Source organism: Herpailurus yagouaroundi, unplaced genomic scaffold (assembly GCF_014898765.1).
Source record: "Herpailurus yagouaroundi ecotype Mexico unplaced genomic scaffold, PumYag 199, whole genome shotgun sequence".
In the NCBI taxonomy this organism is placed as follows: domain Eukaryota; kingdom Metazoa; phylum Chordata; class Mammalia; order Carnivora; family Felidae; genus Herpailurus; species Herpailurus yagouaroundi.
Window position 1 is genome coordinate 10,074,448 of NW_024412430.1, and position 27,118 is coordinate 10,101,565.

The 27,118-nt window shown below is 42.7% G+C and overlaps 1 protein-coding gene and 1 long non-coding RNA gene across 12 annotated transcripts in view; one reads left to right on the forward strand and one right to left on the reverse strand.

The window, feature by feature from the left end:
- Positions 1-27,118, forward strand: part of TRPM3 (transient receptor potential cation channel subfamily M member 3) — an 811,684-nt gene that overhangs the window by 714,229 nt on the left and 70,337 nt on the right. For 6 of the 10 annotated variants that reach the window (XM_040449362.1, XM_040449371.1, XM_040449366.1 and 3 more), the window contains 8 exons: positions 1,304-1,354; positions 9,321-9,356; positions 9,515-9,655; positions 12,651-12,680; positions 13,541-13,830; positions 14,734-14,962; positions 17,324-17,491; positions 21,986-22,126. In XM_040449362.1, coding sequence (XP_040305296.1) covers positions 1,304-1,354; positions 9,321-9,356; positions 9,515-9,655; positions 12,651-12,680; positions 13,541-13,830; positions 14,734-14,962; positions 17,324-17,491; positions 21,986-22,126 — 1,086 coding nt within the window. The remainder of the gene's footprint in view (positions 1-1,303; positions 1,355-9,320; positions 9,357-9,514; positions 9,656-12,650; positions 12,681-13,540; positions 13,831-14,733; positions 14,963-17,323; positions 17,492-21,985; positions 22,127-27,118) is intronic. The other 4 variants (XM_040449364.1, XM_040449369.1, XM_040449365.1 and 1 more) reach the window with 1 other exon arrangement.
- The window catches only part of LOC121013641 (uncharacterized), a 28,071-nt gene continuing 25,032 nt past the window's right edge, over positions 24,080-27,118 (reverse strand). For both annotated transcript variants that reach the window (XR_005782815.1, XR_005782814.1), the window contains one exon: positions 24,080-25,409. This is a non-coding gene — a long non-coding RNA (uncharacterized LOC121013641). The remainder of the gene's footprint in view (positions 25,410-27,118) is intronic.

Sequence of the window (27,118 nt, forward strand, 5' to 3'; positions counted from 1 at the left end):
AAGGAAGGAAGGAAGGAAGGAAGGAAGGAAGGAAGGAAGGAAGGAAGCGAGGGAGGGAGGGAGGGAGGGAAGAAAGGGAGAAGAAAGAACAGAGGGAGGGGGAAAAAGGAATCCAATTTGGAAAGGAAGAAGTAAAACTGTCTTTGCTGATAACGTGATCTTATATATAGAAATTCCTAAAGACTACACACACACACACACACACACACACACACACACACACACAACTGTTAGAAATAATAAATGAATCCAATAGAGTTTCATGACACAAAATCAATATACAAAAATCAGTTGCATGTCTATACACTAACACAGAACTCTATGAAAATAGAATAAAACAATCCCATTTACTTCACAATATCATCAAAAACTGTAAAATACTTCGGGATAAATTTAACCAAGAAGTAAAAGATCTATAAAGTAAAAATTGTAAGACACTGATTAAAGAAGTTGAAGACGACACAAGTAAATGGAAAGATATCCCATAGCCATGGATTAGAAGTGTTAATGTTAAAATGTCCATACCACCCAAAGCCTTTTATAAGTTCAGTGCAATCCCTTTCAAAATTCCAGTGGCATTTTTTCATAGAAATAGAAGAAACTGTCTTAAAATTCACATGGAACTACAAAGGACCCTGAATATCCAAAGCAATCTTGAGAGAGAAGAACAAAGTAGAGGCATCACATTTCCTGATTTCAAACTATTTCACGAAGCTATAGGAATCAAGACAGTATAGTATTGTCATTAAAACAGACACATAGACCAATAGAACAGAGTTAAAAGCCCAGCAATAGATACATGCACATGTGGTCAATTAATATTTGAAAAGGGAGCCAGATATTTAAACACAGTGTAGAGGATCCTCAAAATATTTGGGGCTGAGGAGTGGGGAAAATGGGAGATGTTAGCTAAAGGGTATTAACTTTCAGTTATAGGACAAATAAATTCCAGGGGTCATATGGATAGCATGGTGACTATAGTTAACAACACTCTATTGTATAATTGAAAGGTGCTATGAGATTAGGCTTTAATGTTCTTATCATAACAACAACAAAACGGTTGACAACCTCCTTTACAAAGACTGAACCTAGAAATCAAATGCTCTTTCTTGAGGAACCACAATCCCAAATTCTGCCAGTGTGTGTGTTGGGAAGAGCCAGGTACAACTGAGCAACTAGAACAAGGCTCATCATGAAGAACGACCCCCTCCTCCACCAGAACCCTTCCTTCCAGATCCTTCTTGCCTTGCCAATGAGAGCCCCTGACTAGCAAAACCATCTGATTCTTGTTTATTGTTTTCAGAGACATGGGCCCTCAAATACATTGTACCACTTGGTCAGGGATGTCAAAAAGGTAAGAACCCTCTCGACTGCAGGTCGGAGGCCCTGTCTTGACTGCTTCCTGTGATTAGAAAGCGCCTGTGTTTTGCATGCACTGCCAGAGCGCTCCTGTCCCTGCGAGACGCCTCATTTCAGGACACTGCTGTGTGTGTTGCCTTTTAACTATGACATCTTTGCTTACAATGCAGCTGTGGTTTTACCTCCAGTCTCCGTGGTTTTAGATGCTTTCTTTGGACATAATGTTTTTAGATAGCGGAACGCTAGGCTTTGCCCCATGCTGTGTGGATTTATGCCATTGCCTGTTTTCTTCCTTGTGCCCCTCACTGTTCGGGGAGCTGGTTTCCATGTTGTGTGACCAACCGTGGGAGGTATCTGCACATACCAGCTCCTGATGCAATGCATCACTGTCACTCCTAACACTATACGGAGCTCAGGAAACATAGCTCAAAAAGTCTCAGAGAATCAGAAACTAAAATGCATACGTGCATTCCGTTCTTCTAACGCTTTATTTTTTCCAGCATATTTTTTCACGTTGACCATCTAACTTGAGGGGAGGTTAAAAAAAAGAAAAGGAAAAGGCAGTCGGTTTGGATGAAGCAGAATGATTCCCATATTACAGAGATAGAGGCTGAAATGTAAGGAGGTGAGAACTGTAGTACGTGGTTAGGAAAGAGAATTCGAACTCAGGGCCTTCGATGAACAAGAATATACCAAACCTTTAGTGATGACCAGAAGCATGGCACTAATCTACACTTCCTATATGCTTCAGCTCACTTCATCTTCGTGACAATTCAATGAAGTGAATTATTATTTTATTATTATATAGTATGATTCCCATTTGTAGGTAAGAAGAGTGAGGTACAGGGAAAGCTGTGTTTGATCTTAGCCAAGTGCGTGTTCTTTTGCCCCGTACAAGCTCTCCCAAAGATAACTTTAATTCTGAATCCTTGACAGCCATTCCTAGTTGAAACTACTGTTTCAACTCCAAAGGATGGACTAGATGGGGGCGCTTTTCCCACCCCCAACACACACACACACACACACACACACACACATACACACACACGCACGCACAGCCACCCACACACGCACAGCCACCCACTAGTTTGTAGCGATTCTTCACCAAAGCCCAAAGGACATAGTCAGAGAAAGCTACAAAGTAAGGTAAAAAAATATATGGAGTCACTGTCTAGAACTTCCCTTAGGAAAAGCAGCCACTTTTTAATTTTTCCCTTGAAAGGCCAAGTAAAGGTCCTGGGGCTGCTTAGAATGTACCTATTAACCAGCTGGACCTTTGCTAGTAATGAGTAAAGGGGACAAAAAACAAAACAAAACAAAAACCAAAAACCCCTTCTGTTGGCTCTCGGAAGCTTTCCTCTCATCTCCACATGACTTTACTGAAGGATACTTCATCTGTTGTGAGTGAAGCCTGTTGTTCTTTCAAAGCAAGAGAACAGTCGCTGTGCAATCTGTACATCCAACGCAACCACCATTCTACCAAGATCACATCTTTCCTTGATCTGACGCATTGCGAGCCGTAATCACACCCGCCCTCAACAGAGCCATTTCTCTTACCCTCAAGTCTTCCAATTTTGTGTAATTTATCCTGGCTTAAAACTGCCTGGCAACTAAAGAGGGGGAAGTGTCTCAAAAGATTCAATGTACACATTTAACACATATTCTTTGCCAAGATATATGTTGCTCGCTCACATTCAATAAAATGTCCTGAGGGTTTTTTAATAATAAATAAGACATCGTCCCCCCACCCTGAGCTAATCTGTGTCGCTGCAGGAATTGTGAGTCTTTCTAGGGCGACAGCTATGCCTTTGTCCCTCAATCCCAGCCATCGGCCAACTTAAGCCTTCAAATAAAGTCACTGATTCACCTCCAACTCCTAGTTTTTCGATATCTTGACTGATTTCCAAAGGGATTTTTGCAGTTAGATTATACTGAGTATAAATGATCAAAACCCCTCCTATTAGGTTCTCTTCTTTGTAGGACTCTGCTTTACGATATCATTTTCTCCCTTCTGAAATCTCATTAGCTGCCTACATTTGCCCCTGTCACTTGCATTAGAAGGCATGTATATTTAAGGGAAGGGTTTTTTAAAACATCTCAGCTAAAGATGGACTCCAAAAGTAATAGAAACTAACAAGAAAGACCATGATGGTTAGGGTTTGGGAGGAAGGAGTATTAGGAGCAGCTTTATTTTTCTTTTAAATGTGATCCAAATTTTGGAGCAAAAATACATAAAGATTCATTTAGGTACTGATTTATTAAGTGGAAAAAAATGATTACAAATGGTCCAGGATAGTTCTGAACTGGCTTATAAGAACAATTCATCCTTTTATGTGGGAAAGGAGACAGGCTTTAAAATGCTAAGAAAACCTTGGGCAGTGGAAGCAATTTTCAAAATTAAAGAACTTGATAGTTAGCATGCGCTTTGTGCTTTAAGATTACAAGACTTTATATTACATGTTAATTGATATGATCTGTGACAAAAAGAAAAAAAAAGTGAACCAGTAAGTGCTAAGCCCTGATAAAAAATGCTATTCTGAACCGTAAACACAGTGTTTGATGCTATGTCTATGAGATAAAATGCAAAGAGCTCTTACGGACCCAGGGAGTGCGTTTAAGAATAATCAGCTGGTCCTACGTTTATCAGTATGGTCTCTCCAAGTCGAATTCTCCTTTGACATCAACAGAACTGAATTCAGAGAAATGCTCCCAAGCTAGTTTCAAAAATCTCACATTATTTATACCAGGGGAGCATTGAGGTCAACGGTTTGTTATTCAGCAACAATCAGAAATTTGAAATGATAAAGGCCAACTCAGTCCCCTGTTTTCCTGCATAAATCCATGGGACTCACCAATGCTACATTACAGCAGAGTGGCCCGAGTCTGTCTGCTTTTCCGTGAAATCTAACTTGCCATTTTTAGAAGCTAACTGTCTGCTCAATTTGTGCCTCTGTATGTTTTCAAGTACTAGTTTTTCCTTCTTAACTTACATGTCCTAAGACTTCAGATTACCTGGACTCTCATTCCCCACCAAGGGGCGGGGGGGGGGGTGATATCTGAGTATTATATAGAAGTAGTTGTGAAATTATGATAGCTTAAAATTCATTCACATGGGAATTAAGACAGGGCTTTGCAGAATGGAGAGGTGGGAGAAAAGTATTTCAGACCCTCGTTAGGTAAAGAAAGGACATTTTCATAATCCCATCAGCCAAATTCATGCAGATTTCCAAAAGCATTTTTATTTTTTTAAAGGCTGCCTGCTCTAGGGGCACCTGACTGGCTCAGTTGGAAGAGCATGCGACTCTTGATCTCAGGGTTGTGAGTTCAAGCCCCACACTCAGTATAGAGACTACTTAAATAAATAAGACTTAAAGAAATAAAATAAAGGGTTGCTCGGTCTATAACCACGCCAACTATTGTGGGACTGTCCTCTTTGTCCATGAACTTTTGCCAGAGTAGTCTTTTCTCCCCTCTTCCTTGGTAAACCTGACAACCAGCAACCATTTGATACCCGACGTACATTAGAAGGAAACAAGCCCGTTTTGAAGGCTTGTTATAAGTTTCCACGAAATGTGTTTCCCAAACAGCTGAAATCTGATGGTGAACGTCATGAGCTGACTTCTGAAAAAGATTTTATTTACAAGAGCCGATCTAATACATGCATTTAAACTATTCTTTTAATTAAAAGTCACCTTTAGGAGGGCATGGAAAATTTCAGAGTAGCGGCTCATGGCTTGAGAAAGAGAGACAACGTTTTCAAGTTGTCAGATGGTACCTACCAATGAAGCCAAGCTTCTCTGTTTCACTCTGTGGATCAAAGTATTTGAGTCACACAGCTTGCCGCGTGCTGGTAAGGCATGAAATGGGACATAAGTGTGCAGGCATTACCAATTGCCAAAGTAAATACCAAAAAAGGGAGGAGAGACTAATAGAAACAACAGACCAAAGGGGCATTATTCCAGTATCATTCTTGAATTCCTATTTGAAAAGCATCCAAGCATAGGAAGACTCCTCCAGAAGGTTTTTGGACATTACCTGTGGTATATGAGGTGCCGTTCACGTTCTCTGCTTTTTCCAGAGGAGGTGGATGTGATGAGCACAACACCACGCCTGTCTCTGGGCTCCCACTTCCACTAACCAGATTTCAGGGGCGATTAGTGGAAACCCCATCAACGGTGCCAGTTCTGGACAAGAATCTTTGCGCGGTGACCTAGCAGCATAGAAAAAAAAGAGCAGCCTGCCAGGCAGTGGTCAGACAATCGGACCTCTAGAAATAGACGGGACCTTAGAAGTATCTCTGTCCCAAGTGCCTGTTTTCAGAGTGTAAACTGAGGAACAGAGGAAGGAAGTGATCTCCTCACGTTCACAGAGAGGCACAGCTAGGGCCACCGTGCTAGCCCAGCGCTATTTCCACTGCCGGGTCATACGCTGGGTGTTCTCTGCATCTGTGACATCTGAGGTCACAGGTGGCCACGGCCATCGGCACAGCACCTCAGACATGCCTCAATGTTACCAGCCCCCTCAAAGTTCACCCAGCACAGATATGTCGCAAGAGGCCGAAATTGCACCCGATTCTACAAATTATATGAAACCTATTTCTTCTTCCCCAAAAGTTTCCATTCTTCCTAGTAGAAATTGTGAAACTAATTTCCCTTAATTTCTCTGCTTTCCAGGCCTCGGTGCTGGTGGGGGAGGGGGCGATGAGGACAGATGCAATCAGTCTTGCAGGCTTTCAGACACATTACTTGGTAAAGTAAGCTCTCCCTCCTCCAGATATCACTTTAACAAGGGCATCTGACTCTCCTTATTTCTAAATCCTCCAATCTGCTGTTTTCATTTGCATCGCCTTATTACCCATGTAAAACAGAACAGGCACCTAAATGCTGGTGGAACCCTCACCGGCTTCGGTTAGGTGAACATCGCCCCCTTGTGGTCAAACAGAAATGCAGGCCAATTCCTTTAAGGCGTTGGCTCAAAGCTAAGCAGAACCCAGAAGGCTCACTAAATCCTTTCTCCTACTTCAGACCGGATCACATTTAAATCACTTGAAAATAATAAAGATTTATATGAGAAGTGCCTACAAAAAAAAAAAAAAAAGACTCCAGCACTTTCTCTTGTTGTATATAAACCTAGTAGCCCTTTGTGAATAAAATAATTTGCAAAAAATGTTTTACTGGCCCGTCTCAAATTTTTATTGAATTTTACCACGATCCCTTTCCTGATAACCCCCCACTCTTCTAGACAATTCAAAAGCATAATTATTGCCACTCACTTCAGGCAATATTGGTGTCTCATTCTTAGAATTCAAACTGATGTTCACACATAGGTTTCTCAAAAGAAAATATACATAGGTGTTAGGTTTGCTGTTACTCATGATTCAAATTTAGAGAATTCTTACAGGATTAAAAATAAGGCACAAATTCATCGACTTGCTATGATTGCTTTTCAGTAGCATCACACAAAATCTTTTAGGGAATTTTCTGAAACCCTGGGACTCAAGTATTATACAGAGACCATAGGAGCCATAGAGTTGCACCCATTTTACAGGGAAGCCTTGAGGGAAACCAGTTGATTTACGAAGGACAGACAGAAAGAAGCCCAGGGCAGTTGATTCACAGCCAGGATTCTCCACCCTGCCTGCCTCACAGTGCCCAGGAAAATAACACATATGCGGGGCTTCTTCTGTGGGTCATCCTTGTAGACACAGATGAGATGAGGCAGACCCAGAAGGGTCCAGACTTTGGGGTTCTTTGACTCTTGAAATAACAGGCCTGTCTAACTGTCAGCTACAGCTGACGATCCAGAAACCCACAGCCTTGTTAAGCAGTCCCAAAACAATGGAGAAAAGTGGTTGCATGAGTAATATTTGTAAACTCAGTTTCATGTTTATGGAAAGGGCAGTGCATGAAAAGTTACTATCTAAAGACTTCTTCAAAGTTCCCTTTTCTCTGTTTTTGCCATGCTTTGCATAAAAAAGTCAGATACTTGGTCTTGTCTGACCACCTGAGGATAGCTTAACTTGCCAACACAGGCAGATTCATGAGAGAGTCCTCAGAGGAGATTCCGAAATTCTGAGAATGGTTGGGGAGGACAATAAGACCATCTTTAGGAAGGAACATTTTGGTTGGGATTCTGATGAGCCAAGGTCAAGGATGTAACACAAAGTGCTTCCACCGCAAGTGGGATGGCTTTGCTCAGCTGCCTCAAATTGGGTCCCCAAGCCTGCTTTGTGCCCCAAGCCAAGGGAGAGGTGGAGCTTGATGGGCAGGGCTAGGAAGGGTCGGGGGTGGCAAGGGAATCTAAAGAGCAGCACCAGAATCTCCTGTGCTTAGGCTGCTGCTTCATTTGCTCTCCGTCATTCCTTCTCGTTCCTATTCCACTGAGAACACCAATGGAGCGATAGGCATATTTCAAGTCAGTTTCCACGGTGATACGGGGCTATCCCAAACAGGATGACTCACAGACTGTGGCCAGTTAGTTCCGATACTGACAAGAACACAGTACTGAAAAACCTGAAACTGAGACTTGATCCCAACCACATCCATTAATTTCACTGTTTTACTCATTCACATTCTTACCAGCAAAGATTCTGAATGCCTACCACACACCAGCCACTATAAAAGGCACTGGGGATACAAAGATCAATAAAGCAATTAAGGCTATGGGTTTGATAGGGAGGATACAGTGGGCCACCTCTAACCCTGAACCCCTTGCAAATGTATGCTGTTGACCATAGCAAAGCTGAGGAAGCATAACTGAAAACCTACCCTCAGTTAGCAAAACAATTTAAGCTGATTTCCTTATGATGACTATACACTGTAAATTTTCCGATTTTGTCATGTGAGCCCACCTGAACCTTTGTTACTAGAACAGCGATTCCACAAACTTTGGTGTATATCAGAATCACCTGGAGAGCTAATAAATCATGTAGAGGCCCATACATTGAAGCAGGACAGGGGCCAGGCCTTTGTACTGTCACCAAGTTTCCCAGGTGGTTCTGATGCCACCGAAATTGAATAACCACCACCAAATCTCACACAGCATCTGGAGTGAGTCCTCCATTAAGGACAAAAGTAGACAAAGCCCTCGTGCTTCTCCTATATATATCCAAGGGCATAGTGCAACGGCTCCCTACACAGTGTGGTACCCTTGCCATTCATGGTATAGGGCATACTTTTGCATCAAGGAAATAAACCAGACAGTGAATTAATTAATCACACCCTTTGAAACTCACTGTGTGCTCAGAACTTCCCACAAATGGAATTAATCCTTCCTTGACCTAGCAGAGCCAGTATCTTTCCTTAGACCCTATAGAGCACCTTTTAGGTGTAGAAGCCAGTAATGAGTAGACAACGGTAAAACCTCTTGTGTTTTCGCACCTATATATGCAAGCAGCTGAAACTTACCCCATAAGAAGCACTCTTTGAAAGAAAATATCCAAAATCTGCTTAATTCTGGGAAAATAAATATTCCCTTGATAGAATCTCTTCTGATGCCACTGTGTTTCTCTTAATTACCACCAGCGGTGCTCCTAAATGACTTCATCCTGACATCCATCTGCTCTCCTCCTGTGAAAAAGGTGCCAAATTTGTTTCATTGTTAATAGAGGTCTTCCCAAGGGAGATCTGAACTCTGAGCAGAGTCCACCTGATGCAGGCCCTGGTAATAACAACCATCTTCTGGAAGGAGTCTTCATTTAGTGAGCATGAAGAGGTCAGCAAGAGAGAGAGGTAACAAGCCTGGGCCAGAGGCAGAGCAGCGCAGGGGGCCCGGAGAACATCTGGGGGAAAGGAGTTGCTAGCGACTAGGACTCGTAGCATTTGCCATGTCAAGCCTTGTGTTTCTTTCTGCTACACTGGTGTTTTTTTCTCCCCAGCTGAAGACTTGAATAAATATTTTGATTTTCTGTTATTGCCGACGATTACTGCATCTTCTTATTTAACTTATGTCTTCTTTCCAAGCGAGAATATCCAGGTTTCGGTTGGATCTATTTTAAGGTGAATTAATTAACCAGCATAATAATACATTCATATGTTTCTTTTTTAATTATTTTTTTTACTCTAAAATAGTTACAGAACACATGGCATAGAATCCCTAGTAAACCACGCTGTCTTTTGGATGTGTTTGTGTGTGTGTTTTCCTTCTTCCCTGATAGGGGAACCTGCCCCCAGACTATAGAATCAGCCTGATTGACATCGGCCTGGTGATCGAGTACCTGATGGGCGGGGCTTATCGCTGCAACTACACGCGCAAGCGCTTCCGGACGCTCTACCACAATCTCTTTGGCCCCAAGAGGGTGAGTTTTGCAGCAAGTTTCCTCTTCTGGACTCCTGGGAGGACTAGGGCACGACATATGTGGGGTGTGGCTTCGTTATCTCCAAGGAGCATCTCGGATAAGAAGGCAACTGGTCTACCCACTTCTTCCTCCCTCCCAAATCCTTCAAAAGGAGGAAAGAAAAAAAGGCAATGTTTTGGTTGATACACTCCTTTCTCTTCCCCAGAAGGTCCAATTAAAATAAGAAACTGGCAACTGGGAGTGAGCCTTAATGATCAGGGAATAATGAAAGTCAAATTAATCTTATCTACCTCAGTGGTTTTCAAGGTTTTTGGTCTTGGGGTCTATTTATACCTTTAAAAATTATTGAGGAACCCTGGACCCCCAAAAGCTCTTATGTATGGGAGTTCTATCTATGGGTATTATCATGTTAGAAAGTAAAGACTTAAAAATATTTATTCATTAATAGTTAATATTAATTCATTTTAAGTTAACCATAAGAAGCCCATTAGATGTTAGCATAAATAATGTATTTATGAAAAATAACGATTTTTGTGATAAGAGTAGCATTGTTGTACCCTTTTTGCATATTTCTGTAATATCTGGCTTAATAGAAGACAGCTACATTCTCATATCTACCTGTGCATTCAGTCTGTTGCCAGATGTTTTGGTTGAAATATACAAAGAAAAGCTGACTTCATACAGACATGTAACAAATATGACAAGTATATACATAGAGACAGAGAGAGAGAGAGAGAGAGAGAGAGAGAGAAGGAGCATTTTAATAATCTTTACAGATAATTATAGATATTCTTTTTTGAAGTTACATACATCAAAACTCAACAAGTGGCAGTTTTTTGTTTTTTTTTTTAATTTTATTTACTTTTGAGAGACAGAAAGAGATAGAGCTCAAGCAGGGGAGGGCAGAGATAGAGGAAGACAGAATCTGAAGCAGGATCCAGCTGTCAGCACAGACGCTGGGCTTGAACTTATGAACCATGAGATCATGACCTGACCCAAAGCCAGAGGCTTAACCGACTGAGCCACCCAGGCACCCCACAAGTGGCAGTTTCTTAAAGATTAGTTGCAACACGAAATCTGAAATAGCTTCAGTGAACTTTTTATACTCTGTTACTTTAAAATTCATTGGTTGATCTTACACTTTGCATGGATCTTGTAACATCAAGGATTGTAAAATATTGGTTTGCTGAGTTACACAGATCTCACTGTTGACACATTTCATTAAACAATTTCAAAAACTCACATTCATTAATATCCCTTCCAATCTTGTCAGAAAAGTCTTTAACTTCTGAAAAACTGTCAAGGTCATGGGGGAAAGGATATACAAGTTTTCAAAAATTCTCCTTTTTTCTAATTGCTGCTTGGAAAATTTTGAATTTTGCCATTGGCAACAAATACCATCAGTTACTTTCCTTGAAACAATAGCCCCACTTCGGCCATTTCCAAAAATATCTGCCAAATGTCCAAGACTAAATAAACATAGTTTGTCTGGCAGTCATTCCTTCCAGCAGACAGTGCATGAAACAATGTGGCCACAAGCCAAGGAACTGCGTGTTTGTCCTCAGGACAACCCATCATAGCTCAGTATGTAAGGAAAGCGCTTAACCCATACTTGCCATTTCGTCCCTCAAAACCCTGAAAAGACATTTCTTTAGCATCAAAGATAGAGATTTAATAAAGTTAATATTTTTTTAGGCCTCATCAAGGGCTTCTTAAGTAAAAACTGGATTTTTGTTTGTTTTTAAACTTCAAGTGCATAACAATGGAACCTAATGACCACTAGTAAAGTTTGGTGCCACTGCCTTCATTCCTGCCACCCCCCCCCACCCTGCAGTTTTATTCACCATTCTTTTATGCCATCATTGCAAATGTTAACACAGTGTCAAAGACAAGTAACATCTTAGTATTATTAGGAAAACACCTTTGACTTCACAGAGACCCAGATATCACAGGGTTCCTGGACCGCATTTGGAGAGCTGTTACACTAGCTGGTGGTGGTTGGCATGATTTTTATTTTTAACGAGGCTTATCTTCTGATTTTGAAAGTATTTTGTGGTGCTACGAGGCCACTTGAAAACACCAGGAAGTATAAATAAGAAAAAAAATCACACAAATTTCAAACTGCTGGGCATTTCAGAAGCTAAAAGGAAAGAAACAGAGAGAGGCAAGGTTCAAGCTATTCCTACTTGAGTGGTCAAATCAAATTTGGAGGAATGGTAAGGGCTGCGACCTTACTATTTTACTCAACTTTCAAGAGAGCACTCAACCATTCTGTAACATTTAACACAGAATGGGAATCCCTGACCCCTGAGATGTAATTTTGTGCCTCCCCTCATTAGATATAAATCAAGGGCTGTAATCTGCTGAGTTGTCTTCTCTCTCCGTCATGGCCTGTGGCTATTTTGCACATTCCCAGCGTGACCATTGATGCTACAGTATGTGCTGGCACTTTCCACACCACTGAGCACCTTTTGCTACCATCGGCACATGCCCTTGTGGTCCCATGACCCTTTGCTCTACTGGACAGCTGCATAGGCGACATGAAGTATCTGAACATATATTCTGAGTAATATTCCAAGTCTCCAGGTAACAGAGGTATTTCAGAGGTTTGAGAAACATCTCATGGTTTGAGTGAACATTTCATGGCTTACCCAAGTGCCTGAGATCATGGAGATGTCGGCTAAATAAGATGGTTCTAGGAAGATGGAAGAAATTTTGGTCCATGAAAGAGCTTATAAATCTGCAGGCTCTACCCTGGGGCAATCTCATTGTGCCCCTCTAGATATCTAATTTTCTGTGATTCACTAAAATCACTAAATCCCTAATTCTAGAATTTCTATAAATAGGTTCCTCTTGTAGCATTTTATTTAGTGAAATGAATAAATGCTATGTGGTACCATAGAGATGTTCTATTACCTGGTTAAGATATAATAGGATTCTTTTCTTACCTCTATAAAGAAAGATCTAACTTTATGTATAACATTTTTTTAAACAGCCCAAAGCCTTGAAACTACTGGGAATGGAGGTGAGTATTTGCCCAAATTATTAATGTCAATTATTTATATATATGTATATATATTCATTATTCATTAATATATTCATAAATATTCATTGATATATTCTTTATATATATTCATTCATATACATTCATATACTATATATATATACATATATATAAATAATTGACATATATATATTCATTCAATTGGTAAGGCTTAGTACATGATTCTAAAATAAGGAAGTGGACTTTTTCCCAGTGTTGAGAGGGCAAGTCACAGTAGCTTTGAAAATTCCACCCTGAGGTTACATTAGCAAGAAAATAAATTGTATTTGAAATACTAAGTCGATAACCAAGGAAGCATATAAATTCCAGTAAATCTATTCATGGGTGTTTACAAATGGCAACTGATCCAAAGGCCAGAAATACTTCACAAATGCACCTGAGAGGTATGTAGAAACTCGAGATAGATTATCTGTTTCCCAGCTTTTGTTCATGTGGGTATTGTGGCTTAGGCACCTGCAAGTATAGGATGTCTTTGTCCTTTCAGAGAAAAGGGTAGTGCTGTCCATCATGAGGCACAAATAACCTTACACGTAGGGGAAAAAAAAATGGACAAAAGTAAAGGAAGGAAGGAAGGGAAATTGAAAAATACCCACTGAAAAATACTTACTAAAAGTTGAAGTACAACACTGACATGTTCCCATAGGGCTGATCTTGTTTTAAAGTTAGGAATGAGTGCTTCTGGGATAGGTGCTGGGAAAGGCTAGTTCATTCTGTATAAATCCCAGAGCAGGTTCCGTAGTACATATACAGTAAACAACCATATGATATATTTAGTTGACTCATTTCTCACTCCACCTCTGTTTTTTCCCCTAAAATGACAGGATGATGTTCCCTTGAGGCGAGGAAGAAAGACAACCAAGAAGCGAGAAGAAGAGGTTGACATTGACTTGGACGACCCTGAGATCAACCACTTCCCTTTCCCTTTCCATGAGCTGATGGTGTGGGCCGTCCTGATGAAGAGGCAGAAGATGGCCCTATTCTTCTGGCAGCACGGCGAGGAGGCCATGGCCAAGGCCCTGGTGGCCTGCAAGCTCTGCAAAGCCATGGCTCACGAGGCGTCTGAGAATGACATGGTTGATGACATCTCCCAGGAACTGAACCACAACTCCAGGTGGGCCAGCCCAGCAAATGGGGTGGTCAAGAGGGGGCAAGAAGAGGAGGCAGGCCCCAAACACTGGAGGGTCAGAGCTACCCAAACCATTCGGCAGAGGTAGGGTCACCTCAGTGGTACACACAGAGGGTGGACACGAATAGTTAACATTTATGGCAAACAGTGCTAGATACGCAAGTCCTCACAGATCTGGAGATTTTATTTCAGCCTCTCAACTGCCTCAAGAGGTACGTCCTCTTATTATGCATATTTTATATTTAAAATTTTTTTCAGTATTTATGTATTTATTTTGAGAGAGAGAGACAGAGACAGAGACAGAGCACGAGCAGGCGAGAGGCAGAGAGAGGGGGGGAGACGCAGAATCTGAAGCAGGCTCCAGGCTCTGAGATGTCAGCACTGAGCCTGAAGTGGGGCTCGAACTCCTGACCTGAGCTGAAGTCAGACTCTTAATCGACTAAGTCACCCAGCTACCCCTATTATGCATATTGTAGAGCTGAAGAAAGTGAGACTCAGAGAATTTAATTAACTTGTCCAGGATCCCAAGCTTGTGGTTGATAAGGCTCAGCTATGAACTGAGGTCTCTCACGTGTAAGAAGACCTACCACACTCTACTCGTTGATTTGTTTTGGTCTGCCTCCCCCATCCGTCGCCTTGAATTGGGGGCCTTGGGTACCAGGAGCATGTCCTGTTCGGCTTATACCCCCCAGTTCTAAACACAGTACCTAGCACATGGTGGACGCTTCATGGGTGTTGGCTACATGAACACGTGAACAGACTATACCCTATGAGCAACAATGGGGCCACACAGTAACCCCCTTTTGTGGCCTGGCCAGTGGGCCCCCACTTTCATCATCCAAGTCTCCAAGATGGCCAAAGGACAACCCCTCACATTCTGTCTTTCAGGGACTTCGGCCAGCTGGCGGTGGAGCTCCTCGACCAGTCCTATAAGCAGGACGAACAGCTGGCCATGAAACTGCTGACGTATGAGCTCAAAAACTGGAGCAACGCCACCTGCCTGCAGCTTGCTGTGGCTGCCAAGCACCGCGACTTCATCGCACACACGTGCAGCCAGATGCTGCTCACCGACATGTGGATGGGCCGGCTGCGCATGCGCAAGAACTCGGGCCTCAAGGTCAGCGCGCCCAGAAGGCCCTGTTGGCTGTGAGGACCGGAGGGTTGGTTTGGAGCTTTCCCAGCTGGTGGAACTAGGCATTTTCTTATCTCAGGAGGGTGGTTTTAAGCCCCAACCGTGACTCAAAATCTTCTATATAGTTTTGTTTTGTTTTTTTCATACAGAGACTACAGCCTACCCCAAGTTCTGCTGAGTCAGAACCTCTGGAGATGGCATGCCTAAACATTAGTATTTTGCAAAAGATCCAAAGGGGGTGGTCACACACAGGTACCATAAGAGGTACCATTTGGTCTGGCATAAGCCATGCTGCACCAGGAACCGCGTACCGGGCAACATTGCGTGGCCGTGCAAACCTCAATGCCTTGGCCCTCCTTTGTACCTTGTCATAGACACCTTGGCTCCCCCCAGCTATGCTTGAGAAATGTTTTCACCTGAAATAAAAATGAGATGGGTTTACGTGTAAAGATGTTGCTAGATCATCTTGGTCTGTTCTTAACTGATGAGAAACACGTTGCAGACCAGTTATGTAGAGTCTGAGTCCATTTTAGGTTTCTCTTACCCTGTACATGCACAGTTATATCTGTATAAGTTTTCATTTTTTTTAAGAAACCAGGGAGGATACAGAGCCAAGTGTTTGTAGTGGTTACCTTGGGGGCTGAAGGTACAAGACATGGGATGATGTGTGGCTTTGCTTCTTCATGTTTTCCTCAGTGTTTTACAAGGAAGACATTTAATTGGAAGAAGCAAAAGAAAGAGAAAATGGGAGAGAAAAGACTGAAAGGAGTTTTCAAATGCTTTCTCTGTTTAGAGTTTGTGGCTGTTACAACTGAAGCCAGGCTCATATTTACCTGGGAAATTCCTGGTCTAGGCAACTCTGAGGTCAGCCCAAGGCAAAAAAGGCCAGAGCAATCGGCTAAGGCCACCCTGATGGTACCAGCACCCCTCCCCCATGCCATCCTCCCTGCAGGTTTTTGGCCCCAGAGTCTCAGAAGAGCTCCATGAAGTGGGTCATGGGCACCCTATAGCTGCACTACCAATGACCGCCAAGCCTGGCTCTCAGATCCGAGGACAGGGTGTCATGTCCCCTCGAGACTGCCAGCATGCCACCTGAGCCTTCTCAGGCCTGCCAGTCACCCTGAGTTCAGGGTCACCACCCTCTGTTTTCCCTTAGTGGCTCCAGAGTCCTTGTGGGCATTCAAGCACAGGCCACCCCTGCCTCATTACTTGCGGGTCATTTTCACTCACTGTTCAGGATCTCCCTGAGCCCTCACTTTGGTGCAGTTTCTTCAAGGAGGTTCATATTCAGAAGACTTATAGAGCAGAACCAGTTTAGTGATTGGGCGAAGAGGCAGGAGAAGATCTGGGGAAGACAAATCACGTGTGGGATTATCATTCAAATGGAGAATGAGGGGCACTGGGTGGCTCAATCGGTTAAGCGTCCAACTTCGGCTCAGGTCATGATCTCACAGTTTGTGAGTTCGAGACCACATGGGGCTCTGTGCTGCCGGGTTAGAGCCTGGAGCCTGCTTCCAATTCTGTGTCTCCCTCTCTCTCTGCCCCTCCCCCACTCGCGCGCGCACTCTCTCTCAAAAATAAATAAACATTAAAAAAATGAAAAACAAATGGAGAATGTGATTGCCCTCTCGTGAGAAGGGTCCATGTATTTATTATTACCATCACATGGAGGCTGAAGCATATTGTTTATACATGATAGAAACACAGTGCTGGGCTTCCTGGAGTGTTTGTGTAGGGGATTCTCATGGTGAATACAAAGCCCACGTGTGTGTGTGTGTGTGTGTGTGTGTGTGTTTCTGTTGTGCAGTAGCAAGTGTCAGGGGAATACTTCGAAATGAAAACATGCTTTCCCACTTGGATTTTCTCAAGGTCAATTTAGGACAAGGAGATACCCAGATGACTCCACTTGATGTGTTAGCAAACAAATGCCAGTGGACGTGCATTTGAATTGATTTCACAAAGCCAAGCGCTAATGGCTAAATGAAAGTCTGAATTCTTTCTCACTTTTTCCTTGAGCAGGGCCCCTCATTCTCCTCAGCTTCCCCCATGCAAAGTGGGTGTTAATTGGGTGGACTTGGGTAAGATGCTCCTTTTCTCCAAAAACTACTATGTGCTGTTATGCGCAGCTACTACTGTGCATAACAGTTCCCGGATGGGCACGAGTGACCCTCTGCGTGTTAACATGTGCAGGTGCCTCACTCAGGGCACACACGTGTGCCCACACGCACGTGTGCACTCACATACACACCCCACCACCCTAGGCCCTCTGATTCTAAGAAAAAAAAAACCACCCTCATCTTAATCCTTTAAATGTGATTATTATTATTATCATTATTATTACTTTAGGTAATTCTGGGAATTCTACTTCCTCCTTCAATTCTCAGCTTGGAGTTCAAGAACAAAGACGACATGCCGTATATGTCTCAGGCCCAGGAAATCCACCTCCAAGAAAAGGAACCAGAAGAGCCAGAGAAGCCCACAAAGGAAAAAGATGAGGAGGATATGGAACTGACAGTAAGGAAAACTATCGCGTCCTTGTCCGCGGGCGGCAAGCCTACTCCACCTTTCCTGTTGATACAACTTAAGACTCAGTGACTCCCAAGGTCACCCTCCAACCAGGTGCTTTCATTTAAGTGTGAGACCAGAGTATTACAAAAGTGTCTTCTCTAGGCACAGATAACATAACAATAGGGACTATTTCTGTGCAAAATCCTTCAGCCAGGGTCACAGGACAACCCAGTGAAATCCAAAAGCCAGGCACCCCCAGTTGTCCAAACAAGCCACGCTTTATAAAGGAGCAGGTGCTGGGGCAGTCTTAGCATACGAAGAAGGCAAAGGAATGTATGTGGGGGCAGCCAGCCGAGCCACACTGGGCTGGAGCCCTTCTGGTGATCAGATGCTACGCCTTTATCTGTCTTCAGGGTCAGGCTCACACATGCAGGACTAATTGAATTTTGAGGCTTGTATGGAAGGCTTTTATTAGCTCTTCTGGTATAATTATAGAACATGGATGCTTTATTCTGCAGCGAGAAGGGGCAGCTGGGCATGGGACAGCTTCCTGCAACCCCCGCCTGAGCAGTGTGACCGCTACTGGATCGTGTCCAAAGTCTAAAAATGTCACATGCTGTTAAAGAGACAAACAGGGCTTCGGAGCTTTGGAGACATCGCGCGACAGCTCCATAGGACTTCCTTGATATCCCCCACCCTCCCCACCACCCTGAGCAATGACTGTGATGACTCAAAAAACCTGTAAGGAGAGAAAACCAGAATTGGTTTTGCTCAGGTGACAAAAGGCCCTTTCCATTAGTATACTAGTGGGAGCACCCTGCGAATTGTTTTTCCTCCAGATCAACAGTATTTCCTTCCAAAAGGAAACCATCCCAGCCCCGAGTACAGCAGGGTATAGGCACCTGGCCACTCTTTTGACTGACCAATTATTCACAGTTTTTGACTCACAGAGTTAAAAGCCAGTGTCGGTTTTCCATTTCAGGATTCTTATAAAAACCAGTGGAGGCGCCTGCTCGCCTCTGTGACAGGATCAGATGACTGTCTTCCCTAAAGATCTTACTATAATTTTCGCCTCTGAATCCTTCAAGGATAGCGAATGATATTTTAACCATTAACAGAAACAGTAGTACTAATAATACCAAATCTTTATTAGAGGGGTAAAGAGTGTTCATTCTGGAGCCAGAATCCTGCCCCAACACCTACTCACTGTGAGACCTCGGACACCATTTCTTAACCTCTAACATGGGAATGATAACATTGTCTCGCTCACAGGCAGTTTTGCAGTTTAAAAAGTGTACACGTCACTTCTGTAGACTGGGGCCTGGCATATTGTGAACCTTGATAAATGTTTGCGAATATTGTTAGGATGGCACTAAATGTTTGACGTGCGCGTACTCATGGAATCCTCACAAAAATCCCATGAGGTAGGTACTGTTATTATCCATTTTACAGGTGAGGAAGCTGAGACTCAGAGAAGTTAAACTGCCCAAGGTTACCTAGCTAATTAATTGCAAGGCCAGGATTAGAACCCAGACATAGAGATCCCATTGGCCATGCTTTTAGCCTATAGCCTCAGGGATGCAGAGAATTTCTTCTTAGTCTCAAATGTAGGCATTCACTTGGTTTGGTCTACCTCATAGCAGAAAGAATCCAAAAATAATGCACGGGCCTCCTACGTCAAGTATGACTTGGCCTTGAAGCCTCAAGGAAGGACCCTATGAAGACAGCCACAAGCTGAATCACAGTTCTCTCTGGGTGGGTCTCAAGGAAGAAAACAAAGAAGGCAGCTCCCTTCTGCTCCGTGTGGAGCTTTGAGAACCCGATCCTTCAAGAAATCACACTAAAGGATGCATCTCTCGACTGAGAGCAAAGTCTGCTTCCCAGAGAATAGACCCTGCTGTTGTTTACTGAGAACCTGAGGGAAAGACCTCACACTAGCTCTACTGCCTGGGCTTCTTCCCCACAGGCAGAAACAGCTAGAAGGAAAGGAAGAAGGGATTTTGTGGACTGGTAAAGTTAGGGCTGGATAGCAGATATCTTTAAGCTGGAGCCTCTTTTGACCCTAATGACAAATATCCTTTCTTGGATGGGAGCATTTTCCCCTGGCCCCTCCAAAATTATGCACAAAATATGAGCTTCAATTTCATTATCAGTAGCCTTTAGTGGCCTAGTTGACTTCAATGGATCTTTCCCAGACTTGACATCTGTGTCCAGCCAGCAAAAATTCTCAAATCCATATTATGTAGTGTTGCCTGTATTTGACCCTATTACATTCTGCTTAAGGAATGTAGTCAAAGGAAATGTTTGACTACTGGGAAGAGAAATCAAGAAAATCAGTCAGTTAAGCTGCTTAGGCTGGAATTAATGAAATTTCGAAAATGCTTTACTTAAACCCACAAAAGAAAAGCTTTTAAAAAATGCATTCACTTGGGAACGTATCTGAATAATGAAAGCAAGATAGGCCGTGTTGTTTTTGTTTTTTTTTCACCTGCATTGCCAGATACGTGTTTTTGCACTCTGCCTAATAAAGCTCCAGCATGTCCAGAGACCCAGGGCATTGTCTCAACTCTGTTGAGGAAGCCACTCTTTCTAGCGTTTACCCCAAGATGTCACTGTCCAAGATGCCTACAACTCCCGAAGCTGCCTTTACTAACATCCCATTATGTCCCCAAATTGTATTGTATTATTGAGCAAATAAAGAAGCAGAACAGAAGCAGGGTAATTATGTTACATAAATTATAAATTATAGAAGGATGTAGCTCAGAGTTTCTTGAGGTCAGTGGTCAATATTGATAGAAGTCAAACATGCCATATCCATCATGGAGATTGACCCAGCTCACTGATCAAAATAAAGCCTTGGATAGGCCATCGAATGGGATCTTACCTATTCATTAAGTAATTTCCTAGCCATAGAGGCTTTAAAGGAATGGAAGTTGCCTTGTTACCTTCTCCAGAAATCCTATTGGTTACAGGTTCATCATTTGCGATTGTTACATATTTAAGAAGGTGGATAGTTGAGGCAATGACAAAAGTAGTTGGAACTATTTGTATATCTTGAGTAAGGTGGTTTGAAACCAGAATTATCTGCTCTCAAATTCAAGATAAACAAATGGTTTCTATAATTAGATCTCTCAACTCTAAAACTGTATCCCACTCCTTTTTCCTATCCTAAATCCTTGTCAGTCACTGAGTAGTTAGAAGGATTTGCCCTGTTCTTACACTTAATAAAAATCTCATTTCCCAAACATGGTAGAACTAGCCTTGTCTTAGAAATAATACCAAAACAATTAAAGTCAAGAAATTATGCTATAATAGAGCCCTAATAACACTTTTCTTTTTCCTGGCGAGAAATTCCCAACCAGATTATTTTCGTCAAGACTATCCAAGAAAAGTCTCAGTTCATTGTAACTAAACACTAGCTAGTATACACAGAGCACTTATTAAGTGCCAAATGCTTATTTATTTGTAGACCAATCCTATAGCAGGTGCCATTATTACCTCCAATTTAAAGATAAAGAAACTAAGATTCAGAGCGGTTAAAAGATTTACCCCGGGTGCCATGGATTCTGAGCATCCAAGAGAGGATTCGGTCCTCCTTCTGAATGACTCAAAGTCTGGAACTCTTCACCAGTAGGATCTTCAGCCATATTTGACTCATCCTGCCACTTGCTACCCAGACAGGCATGCATCTGCCTTTTCTCAAAGTCTGCCTTTTTTGTGATGTTTTATTGTCATTTTTGCCACTGCTGTTGACATGGGTGAGAAGGAAATAATTCGATTCGTAAGGAAACTTCCAACAGCTTGGAGATGAGGCCTCTCCAAGTCAGGCCTGACTTCTAGTCCCACCCAGCAGAATCTCCCATGCAGAGGAAGGCATTGTGCTTAGAAGTCGCCATGAAACTAATCCCAGCAGTAATTTGGGTTTTATGAAGTTTGAGATCAGGGAACCAAGGTTTATGCCTAAGGGTTGAGGAGAGGTTTCTAACCTAACTAAGCTCCAGGCACTTCAGATAACCTCTCTAATACTCGTAACCTTTGGGTAAGTTAGATATTACTGGTCCAGTGTGTTTGTTTGTTTATTTGTTTGTTTTCACTTAAGAGTCATTAGCATGAGTAGATAGAATTCAAACCCAAATCTGCCTGTCTCACTACTATGGGGAGGAGGTGGAAAGAAAAGAGATTCCTGGCCTTCCGAGGCTATGCTCTTTCTCCTCTCAGAACTCTGGTATCTTCCATTATGGAATCTTCCAGAGCTCCCATGGCAGAAGAGAAGATAATGGTAACAGATATCCCTAAGACCTTCCATCCCAGGCACATACCTTTGATTCTATATATGATGCAAATGCACACCTAGGGAAGGCACAACCTGTGAATCTCTGGGGACCTTGGATAAAACCCTTAGGTTCTGTGAGCATGCATTCCTGATGTGTAAAATGAGCACATTGAATCGCATGCTCTCCAGAGCCCTGCAATGATGGTGTCGATTCTCTTCCACTGTAGGCGATGTTGGGACGAAACAATGGGGAGTCCTCCAGAAAGAAGGATGAAGAGGAAGTTCAGAGCAGACACCGGTTAATCCCCCTGGGCAGAAAAATCTATGAATTCTACAATGCACCCATTGTGAAGTTCTGGTTCTACACTGTAAGCATCTTCCTTTTTCTTCTTCCTAAGGGTGACCACAAAGAGCCAATGTCAATTTCACCTGCACCCTTGTGGTTTCCTCTGTGAGTCATAATATAAGGATCACACAGGCAGGGATGAAAGCTTTTCCCAAGAGTTCTGTAAGACGTGTGGAGTTTGTGAGGCGGCTTCTACAGCTTCTGCATTTCTCCTCCTTACAGAAAATAAAGGAAATGGTAAAAGTGAGAACTAACAGAAATAGAGGTGGGATGAGTATGAGTCTAGCAAAAAAATAGATGTCATTTTATAAAACACTTGTGTGTTCTGGATGGATGAGCGCTGGATCGGAGTTGCCCATTTTAGATGCCAATCCTGGGGGTAGGGAACATTTGAAGGGTAAGGGCTGAGCAGAGTTTTCAAAGTAACGCCACTAAAGGTGGGTAGCCTAAGTGCGTAACTACTCCCAATCTGCTAGTGTCATCAAACAGCCTTTCTTGTTCAGACATGATGAAACAACATGCCAACCAAAGCAGCAAAAACTACTCGAAGTAACTACAGTCACAGTGGAGATTGTTCCGTGCGCACCCTGCAAATATTTTGTCTTCACAGGATGAAATCTTGTCCCTGAAATAGCCTCTTGATATGATAGAAATGGCTAGACTCTTGGTTTCCTACTTCTGTTTTTCATGAAGGTGAGCTTCCCCCAGGTCATCTCTGGTTCTCTCCAGTCACAGTGGCACTGTGCCAGATGAGGGACAGGTGTCTGTATTTTTGGCCTTTCTCACAACCAGCTACCCACCAGGCACCTTAGTCAGCAAAGGAAAATCCTAGTCTGAGGCCAAGATGACTCAAATGACCAGATGAGGTGTTTCTGTGCATGCGTGTGGTCCCATATGCCAACACTTAATGCTGCCTTTCAGTGAGGCTTTCTGAGCCTCAGCACTGTTCACATGGGGCGCAGAAAAATTCTTTGCTTAGGAGGACTGTCCTGTGTACTGTACCATGTCCAGCTCACCCCTGGCCTCAGTTCACTAGATGCCAGTAGCACTCTCCAGCCCCCACGTATGACAACCACAATGTCTCTGGACATTGCCAAATGTCCCTTTATGGACTTACTTTGCTACCAGGTGAAAACTACTGTTGTAAACTATGGTCTTAAAAGAAGATATAATTGAAGTATAAATATTAGATTTTTTTAGTGAAGTAAAAATTCAGGTTTGTGAATACTAAAAATAGAAAATAATTCTCCCCCGAAAAAATTAAGACGTGCAAAAATAATTTCCATTTATATATTTTATGCAGATATTAAATTTACCTTGCAGGAAACAACTTAGTGGGTGACAAGCATGGACTTTGGGGTAAGACAGGCTGAGCAGATTACTGTGTGACCTCAAACAAGTTACTTTAGCACTCTGTGCCAAGATTCCTTAAGATGGGGATAATAATAGTACCTACTTTGTAGGGTTTAGTAAAGATTAAATGTGTTAAAATATGTAAAGCACTTAGAACAGTGCTTGGAACGTGTAAGCACAATATAAATGTAACTGTTTTTATTCCTAGGCTAGTCACATTGCATGGCAATAGTCCGTGTTTTTATTCATCCATCCACCCAATAGTGATGATATCATTTTTTGAACACCTACTGTGAGGCACTGTTATAAATTCTTTACATATATTTTCCCTAATTTAATACTTTTATCAAGGTAATAATTTTACCAAAAAAAAAAAAAAAAGATAATTTTACTACATTTTACACCCACTTCTGTCCTTCCTTTTATACCAGGATGCCTCAATTACCCCAGCCTAGAACAGGGCTTGGCAAACTATATTCCCACAGGCCAAATCAAGTCCCAGATCCAGGCCTATTATTGTGGACTGTGAGCTAAGAATGGTTTTTACATTTTTAAAATTGAAATAAAATCAAAGGAAGAATACTTCATCATACGTGAAAATTATATGAAACTCACACTTCAGTGTCCATAAATCAAGTTTTATTGGAACACAACCAAACTCATTCGTTTACCAATAATCTGACTGCTTTTGTACTAACAACTGTTGAGTCAATTACTTGCTATAGAAAGACTGTCAGGCTCTGAAAGCCTTAAAAATGAACTCTGTGGTCCTTTACAGAAGAAATTTGCTAACTCCTTATCTAGAGCATAAAAGAACTAATAGAAATAATAGTATAAAGAATTGCCTATCACCTTTACAAATACAAGACTCATTTGTCCTATCTTTCAAGACATCTCTCTCTTCTCTTTTCTTGATCATTGTTCAGCATTAACATTATTTCCTTGATTCCCTTAGTCCCCATTTATTCAGCTGTGACAATTTGTTGGCCAAGATGCTTTTAAGTCACAAATGCCTTGGACAGTGGTTTTCAGTCTTGACTACACATTGGGATCGCCTGGAGCTCTTTAAAAAACAACAACACCTGGGTTCTATTTAATCCACCTATTTATCTATTAAAAAAAATTTTTTTAAGGTACCTGGGTTCTCTATTCTCAGAGATTCTGACATCATTGGTCTGGGCACAACCAAAGCTTCAGGCTATTTCAAAGGACCCAGGTGGTTGTAATGAGTAGCCAGGGTTAAGAACCACTGCCCCAGACAGAAGGCCCAGTATTTTTTTCCAAAACTTCTTTGATGATAAAGAATTTTGTTAGAAATGCACATCGTGGCCCTATCACAGACCCATGAAATCTAATCTCCAAGGAGTTGCTGAAGAGGCTATATGTTTAACAAGCTCCCCAAGTGAGTCTTATAGTCCAGGAAGCTTGGGACACACTGCTCTCCTCGTATCAGATGCCTCCGAGAAGTGGAGCCTGTGTGTCTGGCTCCCTTCTGCACGGCTGACGGTAGACTCAGCAAACCCATTGGACTGGACACCCCAGTCATGTTGTTAGTGTTTACATAATGACTTCCAGAAATCCATAGCTGTGTGTTTACAAAGCCTAGGCCTCGAGGAAGTGCATGGAGATGAGGAATGCCAGATTTTTAAGTCCCCTCCCCAGAGATGCTTAACAGTAAAATTCGCTTTAGATCAAACCTCCCATTTGCTTTCGGATGTGTTCCTTCCTATAAGAGTATTTCCCACTCTGGTTTCCAAAAATATCTCCTTCTGTGTACACTCCCAAGTTTCTGAAAGAGGGAACACACCTCATTTCCACATAAGTTCACTTCCATATCTTAGCAAGTTTCCAGAAGGCCAGGTTGGGTCCTCTTCTGTTCCAAGAAGAAAGGAGGCAGGGATCCAGCTGGCTCCCAGATCTGGTCTGTGATGAGAGTCATTTCAAGTGCCCAGCTGGAAAGGATGCCGTTGCAAGTTATAAAAGAGGAACCAAGTCAGAGGGCAAGGGATATTCTCTGGGCTTCTCCAGCATGGACAGACTCCTGCCTCTGTTTGAACACCACTGTGCCCCCCCCCCCCCCCCCCCGCTCCAGGGGGCAGGAGGAGAAAGCTCACCAGGGATCCACACAACCTGAAGAAAGCTCTGGTGCTTTCATTGCATAGTTTGGGAGTTGAGCATCTTGGTTAATGGAAAATGTATAAAAAGAATATATAAGCAAATAAAATGCAAATCCTTAGAGGATGCCTACTGACTTAAATAAGCATCATGAGGTTATGTTTCTGTTCAAAGTTTTGACATTCTGCACACAACTTGTTAAAGCTTACAGAATATATGTGTGTAGACACACACAATTTTAAAGCATGTCATGTTAAGGTAATCTGTAGCTAGACCCCATGAATGTTGGTGAGTTCTAAGATAGGTTGCTTCTCAGACAGCAGACAGTCCTCTGTTGTGCCATTTAAACATGTTTAAAGTCATATTTTTGGAAGTCTATATTTTGAGAGTTGTCCCAAAATGTTATATTATAGCTTGAACATGGAAAGAAACGCATTATAGAGTAACTGGATTTAAAGAAGAGGCTGAGGGGCATTTGAGTGGATCAAGGGGCTGAGGGTCCAACTCGTGATAGCGGCTCAGGTCATGATCCCAAGGTTGTGAGATCAAGCCCTGCGTCGAGCTCCGTGCTGGGCCTGGAGCCTGCTTAAGATTCTCTTTCTCTCCCTCTGTCCTTCCCCCACTCACTGGCTCTGTCAAAAAAAAATAATAATAACAAATAACAGGCTGATCGTGGAAGAAGCATAAGCAGTAAGGAGGGCAATTTAAAAAAGGAAAGGGCGGGGGCGCCTGGGTGGCGCAGTCGGTTAAGCGTCCGACTTCAGCCGGGTCACGATCTCGCGATCTCGCGGGATCTCGTGATCTCGCGGTCCGGGAGTTCGAGCCCCGCGTCGGGCTCTGGGCTGATGGCTCGGAGCCTGGAGCCCGTTTCCGATTCTGTGTCTCCCTCTTTCTCTGCCCCTCCCCCGTTCATGCTCTGCCTCTCTCTGTCCCAAAAATAAATAAACGTTGAAAAAAAAAATTTTTTTTTAAATAAAATAAAATAAAAAAGGAGAGGTATGGCTAGTTAACCAGATCAAAAGGAAACAAGTACTGAGGTAAGAGGAGATGAGGAATGGAAGTTGCTTGAAAAAAGCAGCAAATAATTATTTTAGCCACCATTCATTTGGCCTCTACAACTGTTAGGAACTAGATACAGGGGCGCCTGGGTGGCTCAGTCAGTTAAGCGTCTGACTCCGGCTCAGGTGGTGAACTCACGGTTCATGAGTTCGAGCCCTGCATCGGGCTGTCTCCTGTCAGCACAGAGCCCACTTCAGATCCTCTGTCTCCCTCTCTCTCTGCCCCTCCCCCACCTCTCTCTCAAAAATAAATAAACATTTTTTAAAAAGGGAGATAGATATATATTCTCCAACCCCCCCCCCCCCCTCATCCCCCCCAATCCTTCCAAAAGCTCTGTAAGGTCAGTAGCCCTCGTCTCCATTTCACAGGATGGAGGCCCAGGCAGGTGCATTGATGTACACGAAATGATACAGCTTGGAAATACTCGAGCTAGGATTTAAATCCAAGTTTCCCTGACTGCATCTACATTCCTTCAGCCAAACCAATA